A 15,904-nucleotide genomic window follows, 5' to 3' on the forward strand; every position below is an offset into this window, starting at 1 on the left:
TGACTGGATAAAGCCACCAGCAGCCATAATTCACCTCACAGCTGTCCCTGTGTTAAGCAGCTGACTGGATCCAATGACAACCAAAGGTCACTTCCAACTTGAATTACCCACCAATCCTACAATCCTCCTGGCTCCCTGGATCATTCAAGCTCATCACATAAGGACCAAGACAGGCAAATCCCACTATTTCCTGAGCCATACTGCTCCTGAGGAATCCTGCTGTAAATAAAGATGATCCATGTCCCTTGTCCATCTCATTCAGCCTTGTCAGACCAAGGCTGCCCTGATGCGGATTTCTGTGCAATGACATTGCCTCAGTGGGTCTAATGAGCTCCTTTGCATTGTCCTTGCACTCAGCAATTAATGTGTCCCTGCAATTTGTCTCTCCACAGTTTAATGTTTGGGGCTTCCTTGGTGAATTTGGGTTTTTTGGAAGGGCAATTTTTCAAGATGTGGCTCTCCTGCTTGCCAGGGAGTACAAGTACAATCACATCCAAATACAAGTGCAAGGAAAAGAGAATTGAAAGAGCATCTGTGGATCTGTAGGATTTCAACACACAATATACTCGTCTGAGAAAGCCCATGATAGTTCCTACAAACAGCTGATCAAGATTGAAAGTAAAAGGGAAGAACACAAAAGTTACATGAGAGTGGTTCTCCTGTGGTTCTCCTGTCTATATCCATGCCCTGCTTGCTGGCTGCTCCAGCTCAAACTTTGCTGGCAAATCCCACTGTTATGACTCCTTTTGAATCAGAAAGGCCTTTGTTAGATAAACGTCATAGACCAGATGCTGTCATATTTCACATACCCTTACAAGTTGGTCTTCCCACACTTTAAATTTCCATGAGCTGGAAGTCTGCAGACACAAAGACCATGATAGATCTTAGTGGGACAGAAGGAAACACCTGTAGAGATGGTGAATGAGGAAGAGCATCCCTACCACAGGATTCATTGCCCCAGAGCTTATGGGATGTTGTGTTCTGCAACTCTGCAGATTCCCAGGAGCACTCAAAGCCTGTGATCAAGTAATGACACTCTCCACACTCCAACAAACTGTTTTCCTTCAGTGCTCCCTGTAGATTGCTCACCAAGTCCAGCAGGTTTCTAGAGAAGCACCACTGAAAATGGCCATCCTGGGTGTTCCACAGTCTCAGATCCCAGGAATCACAGAGGCAGAGTTTTCAAGAGCACATCAAAGGTGTTGTCACCTGTGTGATCACAGAAGAAATTATTTGCAATAAGACCTCTGTGTCAGCATCCGTTTGGATCCTGTGACCATGAGATCTTTCAGTGCACTGCAAAGAGCTCTCGTGGCTGTCAGCAAAGTCTGGCATCAGGGAGAATAAATTGAGGTAGAACATAATTTGTGCCTGTGTAGTAAAGAAAAGAAAGGAGGATCAGGAAGTGAGGAGAACCAAGATCTCTGGATCAAAGATTTCAAAAGCAAAAAATAAGCTGGGGCAGCAAAATCTCTGCTTTCTTGTTCCATAGACAGAAACAGAAACAGTTGATGCCAGAAAAATATTAAAAAGAAACATTACCTGAAACATTTACTTCAGCCTGAACTAGGGAAATGCTTGGAGTCATACTTAGCACAAGATTGTGACTTGACATGTGTGGAACACTATCTCTTAACATATTCAAGTGTATAACTACAAGACTGACAATATAAGGCACCATTTACAATATTCAGTAATTTGCACAAAATAAATATCTGCAAAGATCTCTGGTGGTCATTTGCCATAACTCTGCTAAAAAATTCTGACTTTGAAGCTGGTTTTACATCATATTAGTTGGTCCCTATTTACCCCCAGTTTCTGGGTTCTCCACTGTGATCTTCTGTCTGGTTTTGAGACAACAACATTGGTGCTTTTGTTTACCATCTACAATAGTACCATGCCCATCTATTACTATACATAAATATATACATGAATACATATGTCAAGGAATCAGAGAATGGTTTGGGCTGCAAGAGGCCCTGAAGAACCCTTTGAGGGATGGTGCATCCACACCTTCAAAGAGCTGAACATGATCCATCAGTGTTCTCAGGTGGCCAGGAAGGGCCATGGCACCTGGCCTGGATCAGCAATGGGGTGGCCAGCAGGAGCAGGACAGGGATTGTCCTCCCATACTCAGCACTGCTGAGGCCACTCCTGGAATCCTGTGTTCATTTGGGCCCCTCACCGCAAGACATGGAAGTGCTGGAGTCCAGAGAAGGGCAGCAAGGCTGGTGAAGAGTCTGATAAGGAAGAGCTGAGGGAGATGGAGATGTTTATCCTGAAGGAAAAGGAGGCTCAGGGGGGGACCTTATCACTCTCCACAACTCCAGATAGGAAGATATAGCCAAGTGGGTCGCTCTGTTCTCCAGTCAACCAATGATGGAGCAAGGGGAAATGCCCTCAACTTGTGTATAGAGAGGTTCAGGTTGGTGATTAAGGGAAACATCTTTACTGCAAGAGTAATTAAGCTTTGGAATGGGCAACCCAGGGAAGTGGTGGAGAAACTTATTATTATCCCTGAAAATATCCAAAACACAAGGAGATGAAACATTGGCAATATGGTTTACTGGGTGTCCTGGGTTCACTAGATGATGCTTTTAGTAGTCTTGTTCCGTTTATGCTGAATACTAAGTTTTGCATCTTTAGGATTTGTTCCAGAGAGTGAAGGGGGCAGAGAAGAAGCAGCAGTTTGTTTTCAGACACTGCACTCACTCCTCCACATTCCTGCTCCTGGACTGTGTTGTCTGCGGATGGACAGACAGCAGGACAGAGCTCTCCTTTGGTTTAGTTAGTTTAGCTAGCTGAGGCAAAGCAGTTCTCTGGCCTGAGGGGTTTTTTCCCATTTTCTCTGGACGTGTTCAAAGCTGCTCGGGCCTGAACACCAGCTGGGCATCGGCAGCTCCCATCTGGGGCCCACCGGGCCGGGCCTGGGCCGCGGCATTTCCAGCGCCTGAGGGACTGATCAGAGACTGAGTGAGCTGAGCTGCAACACGGGGAGGGGACTTTCTCAGTTTGTCATCTCTTTTGGAGCAGCAAGCAGTTTTATTGTTTAACATTGTTTAGGTTTATTGTTTATTAAACAGGTTGTTTTCCACTTTTCTCCAAGGATGTATTTCCCCCCAGGCCAATTGAATCGGCTTTCCTAGAGGGGCCTCTTTGAGGGTTCTCTCCAGAATTTGCCGTGAACCAGGGCACTGGGCATGGTGGTTCACAATCAAAGTTTGGACTTGATGATCTTGGAGGCCTTTTCCAACCTTAATGATTCCATGATTCTAAGGACAAAAGGGAAATTTTTTTAAAAACCTGGTGCTCCAGTGCCATCTCTGTGACTAGAAAATCTCATAAAAATCCTTCTGCATTTTAAGCACTTCCCGGGAGGGCAAGACAAGCAGGAAACTCCCTCAGCCCCAGTGTCACAATGTACTTTGGTGTGCCTGAATTACCGTGGCTGATCTGGCGTTTGGAGAGTTTTGGTCACTTGTCATGCTGTCACCTGGGGTGTTGCACAAGGCTTCTGAGTGAGCTATAAACGGAGGCAGGTGAGACACTCTGCACACACCACAGCCCTGCACTGGAGGAATTGCCCTCAGCTCTCGCAGCCCTGCAGCTGACAGCAAGGTAAGAGGCACCCTTGGCACAGGAGAGCTGGAAGGGCTTCTTGGGCAGCTGCTGTGAAGGGCAGGGCAAGGGAAGGAGGCTTTAGTGCTGGGCTGAGAGCTGCAGCACAGCCGTGAGGCTCTGCTGTGTGCGTGTGCAGAGACTGAAGCCATCTCTCAGGGCATGAGGAGATGGATGGCTGCTGCAGGAGAGACAAACCTCACCCAGGGACAGCCTGGAGGGGCCATTGATACACAGTTGTGGGGGGTGAGTGGGAGAGTGTTTACAGCTTCATCTTGGGTATGTAACAAAACCAACACACCCAACTAATTTGTACTGTGTAGTGGTGGGCACAGGTCTCGTTTTATGTTTTCCCTCTAAACTGAAATGCCCTCACTCCTTTCCAGATGCTGCTATGTTTCTATTCTTAAAAAAAATATTCCACTTTTCCTTTTCTGCACCACACTTGCCATAATTCTCTGTCTGGAGTAGAAAGTCTTCCCACAAGCTCTTCCTTTTGTGCAGGCTGCCATCCAGCTCCTATAGCAAGAAATCTGCCCCCCCAGAAGTCCTGCAGAGATGGGCAAAATCATCATTTATGACCATGCCAACTTCCAGGGCCTGTCCAGAGAATTCACCACTGACATTTCCAATATAAAAGATGCAGATTGGAATGATATTGTCTCCTCAGTGAAAGTAATTGGCCAGCCTTGGGTGGCTTATGAGCATGTTGATTACAAGGGTCGGTTTCTGGTGTTTGAGGAGGGAGAATATAGCTTTGTAGGGAAAGAGATGAATGACAGGATCAGCTCTCTGCAGGTGATCACTGAAGATCTGTATAATCCCCAGATCACTCTCTATGAACACATTGATTATCAAGGGAAGAGCAGAATAATAAGAGAAGCAACCAACCTGGCTGCGGGACATGACAATGACATCATTTCTTCCCACAAAGTCCAGAGAGGTGTCTGGCTGCTGTGTGAGCACAGCGATGGAAGTGGAATTCAATACCTTGCCCGAGAGCACGAGCACCTTCCCAATTACAAGGCAATCGGTTTCAACGACAAGCTTTCCTTCCTGCGCCCCCTGCGCCCTGGCTGTGGCTGTTAGAATGCAAATCCCGCAGCGCTGAGAAAAGATGCAGAAATTTGACACCCGGATCTCCGCCCCTGCTGGTGCTGCCTTTTCCCCCAGTGTCCCAGGACCACCGAATGTCAGCGCTCTCTGCTGTGCTGCACTGCAGAGCTGCACTTCTCTATCCTGCCTTGCAAGCTGCTCCCACGGCACCAATGCAAGAATCATCAGGATTGATCATATGAGAGTGTCCAAGCTAGAGGAGGCAATGCCACATGTGTGAAACCTGTTGTACCCTCAGCTGGCATTCCAGAGTCCTGGCCTATGGAATGTAGAAGCATTGCAGGTTGTGTCTGTGGCTAAGCGAAACAGAAAGTGTCAGTGCAGAACCAGCATCACTTCTTTTGTAATTTGCATTGCAATGCCCCTGTGGTACTGTGGCCTCTGCCATTGTCTGTAATCCATTTTCTGTTGCTGCCAATAAAGAATGCTTTGCAATCAGCAGTGGGTCTGTTTTGTGAATCTTTGGAATAGATAAATATTGCTCTTCCATGCTGAGATTTCTCTGTCTATCCATAGAATGGTCCCCACAGTCACTTGCCAACCTTTTTCCTGGATGTCTCTTGCAGGATTGTGTTTCCTTCTGGTTTAACTGCTCATTAACAGTGGGGTCAGGCTTGACTCTAAATATCTTGGTGAGCATGTAGATCATTGCTGGTCCTGGCCAAACACTCACCTCCAGAATGTACATTGCTATCACACACTTGGTTGTATTTGAAGGTAGTGACTGTAGAAATGGTGCAGTCTTCTACTGCCCTAAATCACATCATAAACAAATGTTTTTAATAACTTCAATTCTTTAAACCTAATGGTAAAATCTGCCTTGTTTTTTCACAGCTGTAATATCCTGATAAGGAATGAGGAATGACAAGGGTAGATCAGGTAAATCAGTGCAGTAACAAACCTTGCTGTCCCACACTGCTGTCTCTGCCCTGGCTTCATCACCAGCATGGGACAATATCTGCCCATTCTCTCTCTTGCCATCATCAGCATCTTGAAGTAGAAAACCCCTGGAGGTTCCCGCCGGCATAAATTGTTCCAGGAGTCCATACACTGTGCTTTGGATGTGATAGGCACAGCTACCCCTGCCCCAGGGAGCAGTGCAATCCTAGAGAACGGCAAATGAAAGGTTCAAAGAGAAATATGGATGGGGTGGTTTCAGGAACTTTTACATCTGCTGTTACAAATGGGGAGGGGGGGGGAGGTTTGTTTGTTTTCTTTTGTTTGTTCTGGTTTTTATAGCAAAGTATTCTTGTAAGTTTTTCAGTAATATGAGGATGAAGTAAAGATGGAGAAGGACTTTGACCCTTCAGTGGAGGGGATTACATTTGACAAGTGGGAAGGTAACAGCTGCTGCTTAACTGGGAGGGAAGTCTGATGTTGTGGAAATGGAATTGAAAAATATACAACATGTAATCCTCAAGTTCTTGTACAGATGACTTGCTGATGACATTTTTTCAAGGAAATTGAACAAAGAATGCAATTAGCCAGAAAGTGACAAAGGTTTTGAAATCTTCCTGAGAATTACTGACAGAAAGATTTATTTGGGAAGGGACTTCCCTATTTCACTGCCTTCCTCACAGCAGATACAAGGAAAGAAGGTTACTCAAGGCCGTTCTCAAGAGATTTTTGAAAATCTGCAAGGGTGGAGACTCTCCAGGATCTCTGACATTTCGGCCAGAGCTGAGCAATCCTTGGCATGAGTTTTTATTCATTTTTTTATGTCTGAGTTTCCCTGCTGCCATCTAAGACTCTTTCCAGCTGTCCTTTGCTGAGCCCCTCGGATAACAGGAGCCTTGTCTTCTGCAGGCTGAACAGGACCAGGCCCCTCAGACTCTCCTGGCTCATGGGATGCTCCTGTGCCATCCACTGGCCTGTATGGGGCTCCACCATTTTGTTCACATTGTCCTTTTAATAGGGCATCTGAAACAGATGCAGTATTCCAGGTGTGCCCTCTGTTCAGAGGAGATGGAATAAACTCTTCCCTTCCCCTGCTCCTCCAGTTCTCATGCTGTGCAGGATGCAAGTGCCCTTCAACTTCTCATCCACCAACAGAAAGGAGACAGACAGAAGCCATTCTGACAGGACTGGAATTAATCTCTCAGGGGTTGCATATACTCAATCCTGGCATGCCTGAGGTAGGGTAAAACCTGTACAGAAGTACTGACTAGAACAGCTCCTCTTCAAAAGGCGTCTAAATCAGGAGTTTGTGGGATTGAAAGGAACAAAACAGGAAAATCCTTTGCTGACAGACTACAGGAAAGTTGGAGTTAGGTAACCAGGATGCTTTTCTCTTCCTCTGCCCATGCTCCAAAGAGTTGAGATGTGTGAGTCAAGTGAGCGAACTCTCTGAGTGTGAGAGGGCATCTGGCTGAAATCATCAGGAAAGCAACGATGGCCGAGTAACCTCAGTGTTGAGAGAGGCACAGAACATCAATGAAACACCAGATCACTCCTGCAAATGCACCTCCTGAAAGCATCACTTTGCAATCTTCTTGTGCTTCTCTTGGCTTGGCAGCAAACTGCTCTCCTAACTGGCAAACCTACAGTGAAAGTTTGCTTAGAGTCAATCACTGATGAGACAAAGAAAGTCAAGAAATGGGGCAGACCTGTTGGATCTCAAGTGCGTCAAACCATTATTCTCAGCAGTTAATGAGTAATAAAGCTACTGTATGCATACAGAAATAGGGTAACTTTTATGTTTGGTGAAAGCATGAAAGTTTGTTGTGAGAGGCTGCAGCTGCTCTTTTCTCTGATCCTTTCACAATACTCTGAGTTTCTTTTGCAGAAAGATTTTCTTTCCCTGAGAGACAATTTTTCAGGAATTCTGAAAGAAGGCATGGACCAGGGATGAAAATATGGGTAGCGCCTTTGAAGTGTTCTAGATGTGTTCTAGATGTTCTAGATTTTTGCTCTAAATGAGTCAGAAATCCAGAAGACATTGTGAGCAGGATGTAAGTGTGTTGTGGGAGGGAGGTGCTTGTGTGTTTTTCCTGAGAATTACTGAAGGAACAGAAAGGGAAAGCGCGAGGTATTTCCAGAACAGACTAGCCAATAAATGTGCTTTGTGCATGCACATCTGTAATGTGAGATTATCAGCTGAGACCCCTTCTTTAGAGCAAGATTCCTCAGGAGCAATACAGCTCAGGTGATACTCGGATTTGCCCGTCCTGATCCATAAATCATGAGCTTGAGTAACGATGCAAGGCAGGAGGATTGTGGGATCACAAGACAATTCTGGTTGAAAGTGACCTTAGGGTGCCATGGGGTCCAGTCTGCTGCTTGGTAAGGCCAGAGACCCTGGGGAATCTCCACCCTTGTGGCTGTCCACAAATCACTTGAGCATGGCCATGAGTAACCTGTTTTCCTTTGGTGGCATCTTTGCATTGAAGAAGGCCTTGGTCTAGGGAGGTCCATTCCAGAATAAATCTTTCTGTCACTAATTCTAAGGTAGACTTTAAAATCTTTGCCACTTTCCGGCTAATTGCATTTATTGTTCAATTTCCTTGAAATAATGTCATCATCAAGTCATGTGTAAAATGCCTTGGGGATTACTTGTTGTGTATTTATCAATTCCATTTCCCCAAGGTCAGACTACCCTCCCAGTTCAGCAGTAGCTCTTACTTGCTGTCTTGTCAAATGTAATCCCCTCCACTAAAGGCTAAAGACATTCTCCATCTTTACTTCATCCTGCTATTACTGAAAATCTCAAAAGAATTTTTTGCTATTAAAAAAAATAAACAAAACAAAACAAAAACAAACAAAAAACCCAAACAAAACTCAACCCTTTGTATTAGTAGGTGAAAAAGTTCCTGAAACCACCCCATCGATATTTCTCTCCTTGAACCTTTCCTTTGCTGTTCTGTAGGATTGCACTCCTCCCTGGGGCAGGGGTAGCTGTGCCTATCACATCCCAAGCACAGTGTATGGACTCCTGGAACAATTGAGGCCGGAAGGAACCTCCAGGGCTTTTCTACTTTGAGCTGTTACTCATGACAGGACAGAGAATGGGCAGATATTGTCCCATGCTGGTGATGAAGCCGGGGCAGAGACAGCAGTGTGGGACAGCAGGGTTTGTTACTGCGCTGCTGTGAAAATATTTCCAGCAGGGGGCTGAGGGAACAGGAAGCCTTGGGAAAGTGGCCAGGGCTGTGTCAGTGGGTGAGAACAGGAGGAGAGAGGCTGCAGGAAGGCACAGGCAGCTGAGAGGAGCACTGAGCCTCAGCACAGGGAACACAGCTTCAGCTGGGCATGGCAGCCACAGACACACAGACACACAGACACACAGACACACAGACAGACAGAACTGTCCTCAGGGACCATCCAAAGGGCCCTTGGCAAGCTCCAGCACTGGCTCCATGTGCAACTCATGTGGTTCAAAGAGGCCAAGTACAGCTTCTGTCTGGGACCAGGGCAAGGAAATCAGGGCACACAGCAGGCCAGCACAGAGGGAGAGGAACCCTGCAGGGCAGAGCTGCCATGGGACAGCTGCCACAGTGCCCAGCTCAGGGCTGCAGCTCTCATCAGGCACTGCTGCAGGAGGGCTGAGACTCTGCTCGTCCAGCTGAACTTGTACATGGCAAAACAGATCATGGAATACCTTGTCATCCCTCCTCCCATATCAAGATACTGCAGGTTTAAAAACACAATCAGTTGTTTTCACTAGGATCAAACAACCAATCAATTAAAAGTTATGAGAACTTACTCTTTGATTATGTGATTTGGGCAGTGGAAGACTGTATCACCAGTGTGATTCATTTGTATGATTGATTGTACATAATACCATCAAAAATGTGCTATCTATCTACACTTCACGGGAGAGGTTGGCCAGGATCACAGCAATAATCGACATGCTCACCAAGATTTTAGCACTGGTTGAGTCAAACCCAAACCCACTGTTACTGACTAGTGAAACTGGAAGGAGACAGTGCTCCAGGAGACGTCCAGGAAAAATATGAAATGACTTTATCAACCATTCTCTGGATACACAGAGACAGTCCACCATGAAAGACCAATATTTATTTATTGTAAAGATGTTAAACAGACTCACTGCTAATTGCAAAAGATTCTTTAATGGCACCAAAGCAAAATGGATTACAGACAATGGCAGAAGGCATGGTACCTTTGTAAAGCAAATTCAAAAGAAGGCAATGCTGGCCCTACACTTACATTTTCTGTTTCACTTAGCAACAGAGTCAACATGCAATGTTTCAGCATTCCAGAGCCCAGGACTCTGGAATGCCAGCTGAGGGTGTATTACGTTACACATCCCTGGCACATTTCTTAGCCTGGGCAATCTTTCATATAATCAAGCGTGATAATACTTTCATTTATGGGGCTGGAGAAGCATGCAAGGCAGGATAGAGAAGTACAGATCTGCAGTGCAGCACAGCAGAGAGTTCCCAGGGAAAAAAGGCTACACAAGCAGAAGGAGAAATCTAGATCTCAAATTTCTTGCTGGCGCTGCATATTTTCTCAGCTTTGGAGGATTTGCATTCTAATACGAGCGGCCAGGGCGAAGGGGACGCAGGAAGGAAAGCCTGTCATTGAGGTAGATTGCTGAGTAATGTGGAAGGTTATCTTTTTCTCGTGCAATGTATTGAATCCCACTTCCATCACTGTGCTCACACAGCAGCCAGGCACCTCTCTGGACTTTGTGGGAAGACATGATGTCATTGTCGAATCCCGCAGCCAGGTTGGTTGCTTGCCTTATTACTCTGCTCCTCCCATGATAGTTGGGATGCTCATAGAGAGTGATCTGGGGATCATGCAGATCTTCAGTGATCATCTGCAGAGAACTGATCGTGTCATTCATGCTTCTACCAACATAGTCATGCTCCCCCTCCTCTAGTACCATTAGCCTGCCTGTATAATTTATGTGCTCATAAGCCACCCAAGGCTGGCCAACTACTTTCACTGAGGAGATAATATCATTAAAGTCCAAATGTCCCAGATTGGAAATGTCAGAAGTTATTTCTCTAGACACCCCCCTGAAGTTGGCATGCTCATAAATGATGATTTTGCCCATCTCAAGACTCCTGAGGATGAAAGACCTTGCTGTTGGCCTTGGATGACAGCCTGCACGGAAGGAAGATGAAAATAAGAATGCTTGTAAGAAGACTTTATACAAAATGATAGAGAGCATGTGGAAATAAAGAAAATGTAAAACATTTTGAACAATGAATAAATGTAACAACAGCTGGAAAAGAGTGAAGGCTTTACATAGTAGTTTGTATTTGGAGGGAAAAAGGAAAATGAAATATGTGCCCACAACTGCCCACTTTTAAATAGTTATGTGTTGGGTTAGATATACATCCAAGATGAAGTATTAAATACTCTCCCAGTCACCCTCCACAACTGTGTATCAGTGGCCCCCTCCAGGCTGTCCCTGGGTGAGGTTTGTCTCTCCTGCAGCAGCCATCCATCTCCTCATGCCCTGAGAGATGGCTTCAGTCTCTGCACACGCACACAGCAGAGCCTCACGGCTGTGCTGCAGCTCTCAGCCCAGCACTAAAGCCTCCTGCCCTTGCCCTGCCCTTCACAGCAGCTGCCCAAGAAGCCCTTCCAGCTCTCCTGTGCCAAGGGTGCCTCTTACCTTGCTGTCAGCTGCAGGGCTGCGAGAGCTGAGGGCAATTCCTCCAGGGCAGGGCTGTGGTTTGGGAAGGGCATCTCACCAGCCTCCCTTTATAGCTGGCTCAGAAGTCTTGTGAAACAGCCAACTGCACAGAACTGGGAAGTGGTACCATGCCCCCAGGCATCAAAAATCATTAACTATCCTGTCCTAGATTACATGTTCCTATGATCAGACATCTTCTTTGTCTCTTTCAAAAGTCCCATGAAGTGCAAGTGACTTGATGAAACCTGGGAAGTTCAATTCCTGTTTGTCCTTCTCCTCTAGAAGAAAATGGAACCAGAGTAATAAAAATGTATCAAAGCATTCTCAGACACACAGGCTACAGAATGTTTCTGCCTGTTGGAGTTTGCATTTTTGCTTTTCTGGGAATAATATTGCATACACAACCTTAGTCTTACTAACAGTTTTGATGGAAGATTTCCGAGTCACAGTGGGGACATTCACGTAATATTTTTCTTTTGCTTTTCCCTTTTCTCCTTACAATCGCAGTATCATTGATGTTGGAAAAGGCCACTAAGATCATCTAATCCAGCCTTGAACCAAATGCCACCATACCCCCTAAACCATATTGCAAAGGATCCTTTCCACTTGTGTTTTGAATATTTTCAGGTATGGTGACCCTACCACTTCCCTGGGCAGCCCATTCCAAACCTTAACAATCTTCCAATGAAGAAATGTTTCCTAAAATCCAGCCGGAACCTCCCCATACACAACTGAAAGCCATTTCCCCTTGTCCCACCACTGACTGCCTGGAGAAGGGACAAACCCCCACCTTGCCAAAAGCTCCTCTCAGGTACTGTCAAAAGTAAACATATCTGCCCTGAGCCTCCTTTCCCCAGGATAAAAACTCCCAGTTGCACCAGTGGCTCCTCATCAGACCTGGCTCCAGACCCTTCACCAGCCTTGCTGCCCTGGACTCCCTCCAGCACCTCAGTGTCTGTCTGCCAGTGAGGGGCCCAAAATGAGCACAGGATTCCAGGAGTGGCCTCAGCAGTGCTGAGCACAGGGGAACAATCCCTGTCCTGCTCCTGCTGGCCACACCATTGCTGATCCAGACCAGGTGCCACGGGCCTGCCTGGCCACCTGAGAACACTGATGGCTCATGTTCAGCCCTCTCAAGGTGTGGATACCCCATCCTCAAAGAGTTCTTTAGAGTCCCTTGCAGCCCAAACCATTCTCTGTTTCTGTGATATATGTATTAATGTATATATTTATGTATAGTAATAGATGACCATGGTACTATTGTAGATGATAAACAAAAGCACCAATGTTGTTATCTCAAAACCAGACAGAAGAACACAGTTTGGAACCCAGAAAAGAAGTGTAAATAGAGAGGTACTGGTATGGTGAAAAAACAGCTTCAAAGTCAGAATTTCAAGCAGAGACATGGCAAAAGACCGCCAGAGATCTTTGCAGATACTTATTTTGTACAAAATACTGAATATTGAAAATGGTGCTTTATACTGTCAGTTTTGAATTTAAACACTTGAATCTGATTAGACATGGTGTTTCTTTCCATTTCATTGTGCTAAATATGACTCCAAACATTTTCCCAATTCAGTCTGAAGTAAATGCTTCAGATAATACTTCTGCAGCCTGGGCTCCAGCAGCTGAGCTGAGGAGCTCCTGGGGCTGAACTCTGCTCATCCTGAGCTCTCCCTACACACGGCACTCGAAAAGTGACTTGGCCAGACAGACACCCTGGAACTGGGGCTTTCCCACAAAAAAAATAAACACTCTTAAAATTAACTATAGTGTTCTTTCCTTTTACTTTCAATCTTGATCAGCTGTTTGCAGGAACTATCATGGGCTTTCTCAGAAGAGCATCTTGTGTTACGAAATCCTACAGATCCACAGATGCTCTCTCAGTTCTCTTTTTCTTGCACTTGTGCTTGGATGCGATTCTACTTCTACTCCCTTGAAAGCAGGAGAGCCACATCTTGAAAAATTTCCATTCCAAAAAACCAAATTCACCAAGGAAGCCCCAAACATTAAACTGTGGAGAGACAAATTGCAGGGACACATTAATTGCTGAGTGCAAGGACAATGCAAAGGAGCTCATTAGACCCACTGAGGCAATGTCAGTGCACAGAAATCCCCATCAGGACAGCCTTGGTCTGACAAAGCTGAATGGTTGGACAAGGGACATTGATCATCTTTATTTACAGCAGGATTCCTCAGGAGCAATATAGCTAGGAAATAGTGGGATTTGCCTGTCTTGGTCCTTATGTGATGAGCTTGAATGATCCAGGGAGCCAGGAGGATGGTAGGATTGGTGAGTAATTGAATTTCAAGGTGACTTTTGATTGCCATTGGATCCAGTCAGCTGCTTAACACAGGGACAGCTGTGAGGTGAATTATGGCTGCTGGTGGCTTTATCCAGTCAGGTCTGGAAAACCTCAGAGTATGCAGACTATCCAACTTCTTTGGGTGGTGTGATTTAACATTTTCTGACATCATCATGAAAATTTTTCTCATTATGGCCAGTTGAATACTCTCTTGATTTAGTTGTTTCTCACATTTTCATCCTCCTACTATATGCACTCTGAAAAGGTTAGCTTCATCTTCTCCGTAACTTGCTCATAAGTATTGGGAAGCTGCTATTATGTCTCACCAAAACATTTTCTCCCATCTGAACAATTCCAGTTCCCCAGCTTCTCCTCCCAGGGCTAGTACTGCAGCCCCCTGACCTTCTCCATGGCCCCCCCATTGAACTCTCCCAGTTTACCAACACCTTCTTATGCTACATCACCCAGAACTGGATGCAGTGTTCTAAATGCTGCCAAAGAAGCAATGACCCTTAATCTGCTGACTTAGGCTCCTGTAAGTGCAGCCCAGGATGCTGTTGGTCATTTTTGCTGCCAGGGCAAATTTGGTTCATGGTCAGCTTGTGCCTACAAAAACCACAAGGTCTTTTTCAGCAGAGCTGCTCCCCAGAGAGTCAGTGCCCAGCACCTGTCATTGCAGGGGTTCTTCCTTCCCAGATGCAGGACTTTGTCCACTTCCAGTTTCATAGGAGTCCTTGTCAGTCCGTTCCACCTGCCTTCAAGACCCTTTTGCATGGCAGCTCTGTTGTCAAGGGGTGTCACAGGCAAATTTGTTAAACAAGCACCCCCTCACCTCCTGCAGCATATGTGTCTCAGTCATAAATATATTGGGACTGCAAGTCTCCATCTCAGAGGCACAAGGAGAAGTGTCCTGGTGAAAAAGGAACCAAAAAAGTGATATCTATGGAGCTGGAAAAGAGCAGTCCCAAAAGGGTAATGATCCTGGACGCCAAGAGAGGGAGATAATCTGCAAGAAATTGTGTCAGTGCTCTGTTGTTTCAGCCCATGGGTGACCAATCCTTTTTATGTTAAAGACTGAATAACTAAAGTGTCTGAGCTATTTTAGAAGCAGAGGAGATCCTGCTGATTTATGAAGTAACAAACATGAAGATCCAGGTGGGAATGCAGTAGCCTGGTGGAAGAGCATCGCTTTTTATTTTGACAAACCTGACACTCATCCATAGTTATTAGGGTCATTAGGGAGTTTCTCAACTGACAGAATTATCAGCAATAAGACCACAGAAGAATGATATTTCATCCATGAAATTCAGAAAGAGATTTTTTTTCCAGATGTTTTCTCTCAACACCTTCTTTAAGGATAAAGGTTCTTAAAGAACTTCCCTCTCTTACACGGCAGAAGTGAAGAACATTCAAAATTTTGACACTAATGCTAATGAAAAATAAGATTTATTAAGACTAGCATTTGAAAAACCCAATTGTTGAAAAGTGGCAACATTGTACAAATAAAACCCTCTGTGACTTGGGTCTACACCCAAATGAGGTTAAGAGGACTGTGACAAGCTTTAGGGGCACTCTATTGCCTCAGTCCAGACAAGAGTTGACACGTCAGTCACCTTGTTCCCCTGCCCACCCAAAGAGTGTTCACACAGCCTCTGTGCACATTCTTGTGTTCATCTGATGTGAAAAATGCGTATTGTATGATTGGCTTTTCGCAAATATTAACATGAATATTACATGTGTTGTGTTAGAAAGTTATGCTGTAATAATTTTCTTAAGTAGTGTGTTAAATATAGTTTTGGGTTATAACAAAATGTTAAAACAGAAACTATGCTATGCAAGATTCTTTTTTAGAAAGGTCTCCCAGCAAGATAGCAGCCACAGGACACCTAAATCTTTCAGAGAAAAAGAATTTATTGCCCTCTTATCAGGAGAAGCAAACTTCTTCCCACCTCAAAGGCGCTGTTAGGATTATGAGGAAAAAGTTGACGATGACCAGACAGAACCCTGTGTTTGAATGGAATTTATGCATCATGTATGAAGTGTATGAATATGCAACAGGCTATTGTTTTTAAGGGTTAATTCTCTGTTAACGGGTGTCCTTTTTTGGGCTTATGCTGCCCAGAAAAAGGTACCCGGATGTCTGTAACTCTTTGTTTCTGTTGTCTCATATTGTCCTAATTCAAATTGTCCAAATTATTATTACTCTAATTGTATTACTATTTTCATAACCATTTTATTACTATTAAACTTT

At 45.0% G+C, this 15,904-nt stretch overlaps 2 protein-coding genes across 2 annotated transcripts; one reads left to right on the top strand and one right to left on the bottom strand.

Moving 5' to 3' along the window:
- Nucleotides 1-4,176: 4,176 nt before the first annotated feature.
- Nucleotides 4,177-4,779, top strand: LOC128933186 (epidermal differentiation-specific protein-like). The gene has a single exon (XM_054270100.1). The coding sequence runs from the start codon at nt 4,177-4,179 to the stop codon at nt 4,705-4,707; it is 531 nt and encodes a 176-aa protein (XP_054126075.1). The 3' UTR covers nt 4,708-4,779.
- Nucleotides 4,780-10,054: 5,275 nt separating this feature from the next.
- Nucleotides 10,055-11,373, bottom strand: LOC128933168 (epidermal differentiation-specific protein-like). Its single transcript, XM_054270072.1, has 2 exons — nt 11,327-11,373; nt 10,055-10,809 (listed from the first exon to the last, which is right to left on the bottom strand). Exon 2 carries the CDS (start codon nt 10,757-10,759, stop codon nt 10,229-10,231), a length of 531 nt encoding a protein of 176 aa, XP_054126047.1. The 5' UTR covers nt 10,760-10,809; nt 11,327-11,373; the 3' UTR covers nt 10,055-10,228.
- Between the last annotated feature and the right edge of the window lie 4,531 nt (nt 11,374-15,904).

Source organism: Melozone crissalis, unplaced genomic scaffold, assembly GCF_028551555.1.
Source record: "Melozone crissalis strain CALT ecotype California unplaced genomic scaffold, PUWL_Pcris_2 ptg000008l_1, whole genome shotgun sequence".
Taxonomy (NCBI): domain Eukaryota; kingdom Metazoa; phylum Chordata; class Aves; order Passeriformes; family Passerellidae; genus Melozone; species Melozone crissalis.

Coding starts and splice junctions, on each gene's coding strand:
- LOC128933186 (XM_054270100.1), top strand. CDS start 4,177: ATGGGCAAAATCATCATTTATGACCATGCCAACTTCCAGGGCCTGTCC.
- LOC128933168 (XM_054270072.1), bottom strand. CDS start 10,759: ATGGGCAAAATCATCATTTATGAGCATGCCAACTTCAGGGGGGTGTCT.